Raw genomic sequence first — 10,168 nt, forward strand, 5'->3', positions numbered from 1 at the left:
AAAAAAAAAAAAAAAAAATTGACATTCATTAATTCTGATGGAATTATTGAATGTTCTGCTGAGTTTTTACATGTGAACCTTCATACAAAAATCTACCAGTGTATAGCCAGCTTTAGTAACAGAGGAGGTGAGCGGTGATAATAATAAAAAACGGTTTCTCTTATTACTGGGAAAAAGTATGAAAGGTACAGGTTTGGCAATACAGAGGTGAGTTATTAACATGCTACACTCACTTTCTCTTCTTCCTTAGGCCACCCTATTATGTGGAAGTCATCATGCTACAACACACACTGGAAACATTCCTTACTGGGACATTTTAACTTAATGCCTCCACCAGTGTCTACCCAATACTAAAATAACAGTTGTCTGGAGATAGTCCAAACAGTGGTCCATGCTCAGGACAAAAAGAAAGAACAGTGGGGCAAACCATATAAACAAGAAACATGGCTGCAGCTGTAGAGCAGACACAGTAGTACCTCTGTACCTGGAGTTTGGAAGACATGTTTTTCTTATTATAAATAGGGGTTCTTTTGATACATGATGAAGGTTTGGGGTTGCCAAGACTTCTACCGAATAGCGATTTTCCTTGAATTCTCTGGATATCCTCAAAATATCCTGTGTGGAAGCTGAAACATAAAAATTGTCCTTGCCTCAGGCTGCTCCTACTCCCATGTGGAGGAATGTATAGTGCAGCATATAAGGCCATACATGTTCCACTGGATAATACTGCCCTCAAGTGGAAGCAAATCAAATATTCAATAATAAATATCAATTTTCTTCCAAAAATACACACAAAAAACAACATTTAAATTAAATCTGAACCCAATCATTAGAATCTCATATGAGCCTTAACATGTTAGTCCATTTATATATTTTTAAACATGTAACTTTCAGTAAAAGAATACTTGGTTCATTCCCTCATTAAAGTGTATGTAAACCTTAACAATGAACTTCTCTTATTTGCTCCCCTTTGGTCTGTTTAACATATCATAGGAAGCATTTAGTTGTATCCATCTGTTTAATAGGTGCACAAAAAGCTGTCCCGAGTCCCCTGCACACTTCCTGTGTGCTCTCAAAAAGCTCTCCTCAACTTGGTATACAGAATGATTAGGCTTATGTTATAGAGATCAGAGATTGGTAGTCGTTGAGTAGTTTAGCAAAAGACAACTGGGAGGGCTGACAACACCCAGTCCACAAAAATATGTGTTGTCTACAACACGACTTCAGTGCTAGTGCTTTTCTGGCAGATCATCAGGTATTTTAATGGATAAGGCACAGTGAAATGTGAATATATTGCAGAGCTGTACTGCATATGTTTTTATTTTACATACACTTTAAAGAGAGTCACCTTGACCATGCAAATCTACAGTAAGTGACAGTGTCTCTGCAAAGAGCCCCACCGACCCCCTTATACTTGCCTTATCAGCACTTTTTGCTACTTCTTCCTCTCCATAGCCAATGACAGTGTTTGGGTCTAGCAGCCAATCGCTAGGCTTCTAGCACTGTCACATCAATGGGGAAAGTGACAATGCTACTCCCCCAGTTCATGGACACCAGCCACTTCAGTGTCAGTTGCCGAGGAGAAAGGAGCAGTGAGGGAACATTGGTGGGGTAAGGATTCGGAGAAGGGGGGTGAAATGGGGAGTCCCTTTGCAAAGAAACGACACCCTGCAGAGTGACTGTGTCTCTTTAAGGTCCATGTTTGAGCACTTAATAACATGAGGTGAGAACTGCCTCCCAATTTTGCTTCTTCGTGGTCACCTTGTTACATATATTTCTGGTGAAGACTAAAACTAACCCATCCGTAACACATCGTGAAACCTTTGCTTAGATGTCAATTCTGGTAAGTAAAGGAGCCCTAAGGCCCCTTTCACACTATTTGATTAGAAGGAGATCCAAGCTCTGATTCCCTACTGATTGGAAAGGATATCACTGTTGTGACATCTATGCCCATACAGTTTTTTTCCTGCAAAAAATTAAATTACTGGACCCATCTTGTTCTACGGGGAATAGGATGCAAATGGACTTGTGTCTGTTTACATCAGATTACCCCCGATCCGGCATGATCAGGTCTGACGAAATGGAACTCTGATCCGTTTGTTTTTCCCGGACTTGGCTAGAGCCCTGGGTAACTGGATGTAAACAGACACCGTCAGACTAACATTGGGCTTCTGATCAGGTCCACTTAAAAGACTGACAGGCAGACCTGATCAGAAAGCCCTTTGTAAAAGGACTCTAAGGCTGGATACAGATTTGATTTTTTCTTTTTTGTAAGCACCAACCAAACGCTATATGTTGTGAATTTCCAGTTTGCAAATTTTTACTGAAATTATGTTACCCCTCAAAGGATTTGTAATGATTTCCAGTCACCCCTGCCAGCCATCCCATGCAGATCCTCCACTAAAGAAGCATCACAACTTGGTCTAGAGCTTACCCGCAGCCTAATGTTAGGACAATGAGGGAGCGACAACCACAAAACGGTAAATCATAACTCTGCTCTCTCCTCCTGCAAGGAGCACTGTGGTATAGCCTGACTGGCTCAAAGTAATAGGCCTCCCTCTCCCAGCTTGAATTGTACAATAGATTACAGAAGGCCAACAACAAGAATATATTACCATATCAACTGGGGTTATATCTGTCTGAAGTTTAACAAACTCTTACATTGTCAAATTATCACCGGCAAGCTGAAATGGTTACATTTTGCAGTAAATGGATAACACAGATCTGATCGTATTTGCAATTAAGAATAATAAAAGGAAATGTTAACATTGACTTAACTGTACATGGAAATTATACCATTTAGGTTTCCAGATTCCTATGCATTATAAACCATTGCCATTTCTTACTTTTGGAAAATAAAAGTTTTTACTATTCATGTATATTTAAAGGTGCACAAAAGAGAAGATAATCAGTCGTCAGTTTCTCCTGGTACTTTAGAAAGGGCAGTAAACTTTTTTTTTTCTTGATGGAGGGAGGAGAGGTGTGACATTTAAAAAGGAGAATTATGGGGTGAATGAAAAACACTCATCCCCATAATTCAAGCCGACCTGTGACACTGAAGCTGCCACAGGTCAGCTCTATTGATTGGGGAGTGAACACATACCGCCGATCGATGACTTCCCATTCCTCTCCCTGCAGAAAGCGGTGACTGTCAGTCACAGCTCCCCACAGGGATTCCACCCTCTTTCTTTCTCCAGCGCTGACTGGAAGAACAGATGAGGCGGGCATAGCCAGCTCTGCCTCTAGAGAGGCAGAGCCAGCTGTCAATCAGCCGGTGGGGGTGGATCTCAACAGTATTGTTGGGATCCGTCACGGCTGCTCTGCAGCACATTTGTTTTAAGAGTTCTCTAAAAAAAACAAAAAACCTCTATTTAACTCTCAATATAGGTATTTCAGCCAGGAAACATTTATTACAAAACCAGCCACATATATTCCCTATAATCTGGTCAGTTGATGTGTTCAGGGATAGTGACTGATTCCTTACTGAATGTAATTGTATCACATACGATTACATGCAGTGTGCTGATGTCCTGCTGTTTTCAAATGCAGTGGCTGTCGTCCATTCATTAACTTAAATAAGGTGTCAGCTGCCGCATGTAAACGGAAGATTAGGGATTCCTGCTGCAGGAAATTGCACGTTTCTGACGCAGGAATCCCTAATTACACTTTAAATATAGGGGTAAATTGAGCCTAATGCAGCAGGGAGAGATGTAATAGACATGATAATCCCAGCGTAGGGATACCTAGCTTCTATTTAGTTTAACGCTGTCCAAAATGTTTAGACTGCAGTCACTTGTAAGAAGTGCTATACACATTGATTCCAGCACATGTATTCTATTGAAAAACTGTGCAACACAGCAAATAAAAGCATACTCAAGGTTTATAACCATGCACATGGTGCACTGGTTTTTTAGTTACAGAGGAATTTTTATTTATGACAGGAATAAACTTTTTCTTAGTTTACATTATTATTCATGTAGTCATCATTATTAATAAGGAGGTCCACTGCAGTCTGGAACCAGTGTTCCTTTGATTATTTTGAATTTATCACTGTAGATTCTGTGATGATAGGCCTCCTCTTACTGTAACTTTAGAAAACTGTTCCAATTTAAGAACAAAATATAGCAGAGGGGAAGGAGACATTCAATTCTCCTTAGGACACTGGGCAGGTGCAAGGGGATATAGCCTCTAGGGGCTGGCCTTTAGTTTCTATGTGCCTAGTGTCCACTTCTCCTGTAGTATAAAGCTTGGTTGCTTATTATCCATAAAGCTGTCCCTCAATTGAAAATAGAGAAATACTGTAAATCCTTATATATATTACATTTAATATGATTAATGTGCTTGCTCATTTAGGATACTGCAGTTCAAGTGAGGGGCAAAGCATTTAGTCCAATAGAACACATCTGCTGGGATCAATATGTAAAATAGCACTTCCTCTTGCAAGAGACTGCAATCTAAACAATGCGCACAGCATTATGCCAAGCAGACGTTTGGTATCCCCATGCTGGGATTATGTTGTCTATAACATATTTCCTTGCTGTCTCATTCTGGTGGTTTTTTTTTGGCTGGATAGGATACCTGCTTTAATGGTGAATTTGTATACAAATAGATACATTCAATATGGATAACAGTGTGACGCCAGTCATCTATTTTTACAAAAATTGTTGACAGAACTAAATTATGTTCTTATTCAAAGTGTTGGGAAGTTTCTGCACCCACAGAACTCTGACAGTGCATCTGCACTTGTATTCATGAATATTATTTCTGCTGTAGCCTATACTGCTGGGATGGGACTTGCATTCTGTTCTGATGTTTGATTGCACATGGTTGGTTTTGTAATACATACCCATATTACAACGTTTGAGGGTGCAATAGATAACACTGTCCATTTTAATGCAGGCTTTATGGGTTTTGTTGAGTGATGGGATCATGATCATTTCTCATTTTATTCTTCAGGGCAAGTAATGAAGCATTTTTTAGTATACATTTATTCCTAATGATTTGTATAAAATTTGTTTTTTGTGTGTTGCTTTTTGGTTCAAATGAGCAAAATATGTACAAAATATTGCCATCAATGTACTGCTTTTAGTTGTTGTGTGTCTATAACAGCCCGGGATTACATGAAGTAGATACAATGTCAGGGGGGAGACTGCTTGGAAAGGATGAGCCTTGCATTAAAAAAAATTTTTTTATTTCTAAAAGGTACAAGGGAGTACAGAAAACCTCATTATAAAAACAGACTTATTGGCTTGTAGGAGATGGTTAAAAGACAGACACAGTAATGTAAAGGTCAGCAGGAGGAATCAGTGGTTGCTGTGTAGGACCCAGGAGACTAACACTACTGAATGCGTTGGCTTCCAAGCAGACTGGGCACACACCTTACAACCAGACTTTTGTCTTGCGATGGTTGTAAGGTACTTAAAAAAACGTACGATCTGCCTATGTTGCATAGGCAGATCGTACTCGCGCTGATCGCAAGCCACGCCCCCTGAGGGGCGGGCTTCCGATGGCCGCAATGCCGAACGGGCAGTGTGCGCTTGCGCACACCGGCCCGTACGGCTGTTATCGTACGGACATGCCACAAACCCGCCGAACGTCGTACGATGCTCGGCGGGTTTTCGAACATGTCCGTAAGTTTAAAGTCGTGCGACCTTACAGTAGTAGAGGTCGCATGGCTTCCACACACCTTAAGATCATCGTACGATCACGGGATTTCCCGCGATTATCGTACGATAATCGTAATGTGTGTGGGGCCCCTTAGGAGGATCATTTCACAGGAATAAAAGGGGTGTGCAGAGGTGTAGGGGGCAGGAGAGGCAAGTATGAACACTGCTCTTTTACAATGAGAGCTTGTCTGGGATAGTGTAATATGGGGGCAGGTCACTTTAATTATGTTCAACATCAGAAAATCACCTATGATCCAAGACATGAATCATTTGTATGTATTGGTGCCCATATCATTGCATATCACAAACAAAATCATCAGTCAATAAATCTGCATTCTCTGACCTCATCTAGCAGTGGATGTTCTTCAGCTAAAGGGTTGAAGGGTATGAAGAGGAGAAGAGCAGGGCCTTTCCTCAGCTCATTATTCAGTAGTAAACTTTTAGCACCATGAGGTCGCAACCAGTTCAGTAGTGTCTCTCGCCTCTCTAGTGCCCACTTGCAAATGTTTGCAGCTGTGAAGTTCATTTCTTTCTCTGGGTATACCTGCAGTAAAGTCAAAGCAATGAAATGAACAATCACTGAAATGGTTTTATTACATAAACAAGCTGAACAAGTCTAGTGAAAAACACACTTTAAACATTAATGGGCTAATGCCAACTCCAAAGTAAGAACAAAAACATAAAACTATCTTATAAATTCACAACCAAATAAGAATTTGTTAATTAGACAAAAAAAAAACAACAAAGTTTGTATTGTATGTCAATAAACCTAGAGCAGTAGTTTTCAACCTTTTTGCTTGGTTATCGAACGGAAGGTAATCCAGCAATGCCATATTTATACAGACATCTTTGATGACCCATGTGCTAATGTTTCAACTATACTGAAACCTATGTGTTAACATCTAGAGGATCGTGTTTAATAATTCATCCTCCATGTCTGTGAAGCTCATCTTAGCTGATAGCATACAACATACTAAAGATAGCTATAGGACTTTGGCACAGCCATAGTGTTACAGAGTTGATTTCAATGCTTCCAAAGCCTTATTAAAAACATTGTTCACACTGAAGTAGTATAAAACACTTTTTAAGCCAAACAACTAATGAAGGCTACACTTTAACCACATCCCTCTGAATTACTCATTTTAAAAAAGGGAACACTTTAATTGTTTAAGTATGAGCCAACCAGTGTGTTCTATCCACATGTTAAGTTTATGAATTGTTGAGTTGAGTATTTGTAACCATTAGTTTTCTGTGTGGTCCAGCAGGCAACAGTGTGATGCCAATCTGCCCTGTCACCACTGATGTTGCACGCAAATGTTAAGTATTAAAGCCCAATAAAATACTATTATAATATATGTATGAAGGTTAATTTATTAACTTGTATTTGTGGGAGGGGATTATGGCTATTTAAACCCCTCCTCTACCCTTTCCTGCATGACGTTGTAGGGGAAGCGTTTGTCTGTTGTGCAAGAGGAACCTGGATTCCACTTCTGGGTCGGGGCACGCTGCATGGGTCTATTGTCAGCATGCTGCAGCTTAATCCATCTCTTCTATACTCATTGCACTTTGCTCCTATCCATCTTAGGTAACAGTAAAATGTAAGAATAACCCATGATTGCATGGTTTCAGCAAGTAATCAACTTCAGGTAAGGTGCCTTTATTACAGTTCAGGTATCCTAAGGCCTTGTTCACACCAAGCGCATTCCAGGAGCAGAGCAGAGCCGAGCAGTTACAGACCGGAGCAAAACTGCGTCCAATGTATTCCAATGGTATTTTTAGCTCCAGTTCACATCGCAGCGTTCCGTTCCAGAGCAGGTAAAAAAACTGCAGCAGGCCCTGTTTTAACCGGTCTGGAACTCATGCAAACGCATCAAAAACGCATGCAAATGCCCTGAAACGCACTGAAAGCCCATTTTAAACTAAAAAAACCGCATCAAAGATGCGACAAAACCCACTGCACGGTGTGTGCAGAAACTCATGCAGATCTTCTCTGCATTTGGTGTGAACAAGGCCTAAAACAGGTTTCAGAGCAGATTCAGAGAACAGGTTTCTTGCTCTCTCTCTGTTTGACCTTTCCTAAGCCTGATTACAAGCACCTGTGTTCCCCTGCAAGCCAGTTAACCCTTCAAACATCTATGCCGACAGGTTTTACCTGACAATTGTATAATACATGTAGGAAGTGGCCATACACCTTACGGCCATTGTATAACTTTTTATTCAGACATCTCACCCTCGTTCAATTTTCTTACAACTAGCCCATCATGCACAAACCAATGTAGTTCGCAATTAACGCTTGTCAGCACCTCCACCTGGCTGATTTTCATCGATCGAAAGGACAGATGTTCGAGCATGTGCAGTTTTCATCTTGAGATTTTTGTTGTACAACAACACAACTAACCTGTCAATTTTTTCATCCAGTTAGACAAACATTTTCTAGGCTACTTGAAAAGACAAAAATCTGCCAGTTGTACAGTAATTGAGGTTGTTCACTTCCCATCAACTGGCAGATTTTCTGACAAATGCAATCGCAGACAAAAATCTCCAGATAATTGTAAGGTGTATGGGCACCTTTAGTCTTTACTTAATATGCACTCATTCACAGGTGTATCCATATTTTTCTATTGTGTTACATATGTTTCATAATCACTTGACCTGTATGATATTTAATCACATTATGACTTGAGTTTTGCTTTTTAATTGGTGACCCCTTTTTATCCTTCATCAGCCAGAAGTATACATTATTCTGCCCAAGATTTGCAACGCATATTATAGTTATGCTATGGCATTTTGGTTGCCACTCAACCTTCATAGAGTTAATAAGGCAGCATTGAGACTTTTGGCAAACTGCGCATGTGTATGAAAAAAAAACAAAACAGTTTATTGGCATCCGGTACTATGATATGCCATGCATTGTATTATGTCACAAGGTGCCATGCATTGTCTATCCTGCCATGTATGATGCCATGCGTTGTGGCCATCCTGCCATGTATGCCATGCCAACCTGCCACGTGTCCTGCCATGGATGATGCCATGCAATCCTGCCATGTGTTGTGATGAAATGTTTAAAGGTACATTTCTTTTCTCAGCGTACAGAGGCCTTGTCTGAGGCATAGTGCCCTCACTAAGACACCCGATGCCTCGTGTTATGTTCCCCCTGTCTCACTTCCAGGTACCCAGGCCTTGGGCAAGGTGTAGTGCCCTCACTCAGGCACCCGAGGCCTCATGTTGTGGCTTCCCCTGGCTCACTCCCAGGTACATCTCTCTCTGTGTTCCAAGGCCTTGTCCGAGGTCAAGTGCCCTCACTCAGGCACCCGATGCCTCATGTGTGTTCCTAATCGTTGGTTGTGGTCACCTTTTCCTCAATACCCATCTCTAGGTTTGTTTGCCTTCTCTAGTTGTAAATTTTGTGCAGTCTGTCCAAGCAGGTTTCATGAGATCCATCACTTGGGACTAAATTAAATTTAGTCATGACCACTAGTATTTTAGTAACACTTGTAGTATTTTTCTTATGTTATCATATCAAGTGTCCGCTTCCAAGTCTATATGTTTTCTATATGTTTTAGATAGGGAGGTGTCTTATTTAACCTGTGCTAGTCCACACATGGTGTAGCTGATGTATAAGTGTCTGTCTTGTGACTGCTTTTCAGTCCTCTGTCAGCGCAACTAAGGTTGCATGTGTGTAATGGTAACGTCCAGTTAGTCTTGCTCTAGTCAAGTGTGTGTTTCTGTCATGTCATTGTTATCGTCTGCCTGCACTATATGAATATATTCCTAACTCCACATTGCACCAACTTTGTGCTGGAGAAGCTGCATTCACAATGGCAGCCACATTTAGTTACTGTCAGCTGTACTTTTATATTACATGCACATAGGTTGACAAAGATTGGTCTCAGCAATTTCAACTGCATATAAGCATGATTTGATATTCTAGCAAGTGACGTTTGCCATTTAATCTTGTGGTACAGCTCCGCTATACTAATGTCTGGCACGGGTCACATTAATTACTCCCTGGATTTCAGCAGTTAGGCTCACTAATGGGTAGAAGACCTAGTTTGTGGTCCCTCTCAATTATGGACCTTGCTTGTCGGATAAACTCTGTTAAATTCTAATCTATTCGTTTTTATTTTTACCCCATTTTAGGTGTACCTAAACAACGAGGCCACGGACGCACCTCAGGCCACGTTCGCTCATCTGCACAAATTCATCCATATTAGATTATCCCTTAGACGGTGTTCTTATACCCACCTCAGGCCACATTAGCTTATTGGCACAACTCAGCCCACACTATATCTATTATACGGTATTTATATACCCGACCACAAATAAATAACAAGATAAATATGATATAATGATTCTGAAAAATTCAATGTTGTGGTAATGGTGATTTTTAAAGCCACTTTGTTGAGCCAGGTGGTGCTTGTCTTGAATTTCAGATAATTCTGCTAGCTTTAGGAAAAGGTGCAGAGGCCAAACCGGTCTACAGACCCAGACAGAAATCATCC

General features: G+C 40.7%; 1 protein-coding gene across 1 annotated transcript in view; it reads right to left on the reverse strand.

Annotated features, from left to right (window-relative positions):
• TXNDC11 (thioredoxin domain containing 11) overlaps positions 1–10,168 on the reverse strand; it is a 66,461-nt gene that overhangs the window by 19,397 nt on the left and 36,896 nt on the right. Inside the window, exon 6 of the mRNA XM_018562290.1 lies at positions 6,010–6,210. Coding sequence (XP_018417792.1) covers positions 6,010–6,210 — 201 coding nt within the window. The remainder of the gene's footprint in view (positions 1–6,009; positions 6,211–10,168) is intronic.

This window comes from Nanorana parkeri, unplaced genomic scaffold, assembly GCF_000935625.1.
Source record: "Nanorana parkeri isolate BGI_ZX_2015 unplaced genomic scaffold, ASM93562v1 scaffold570, whole genome shotgun sequence".
NCBI classification, from domain to species: Eukaryota; Metazoa; Chordata; class Amphibia; order Anura; family Dicroglossidae; genus Nanorana; species Nanorana parkeri.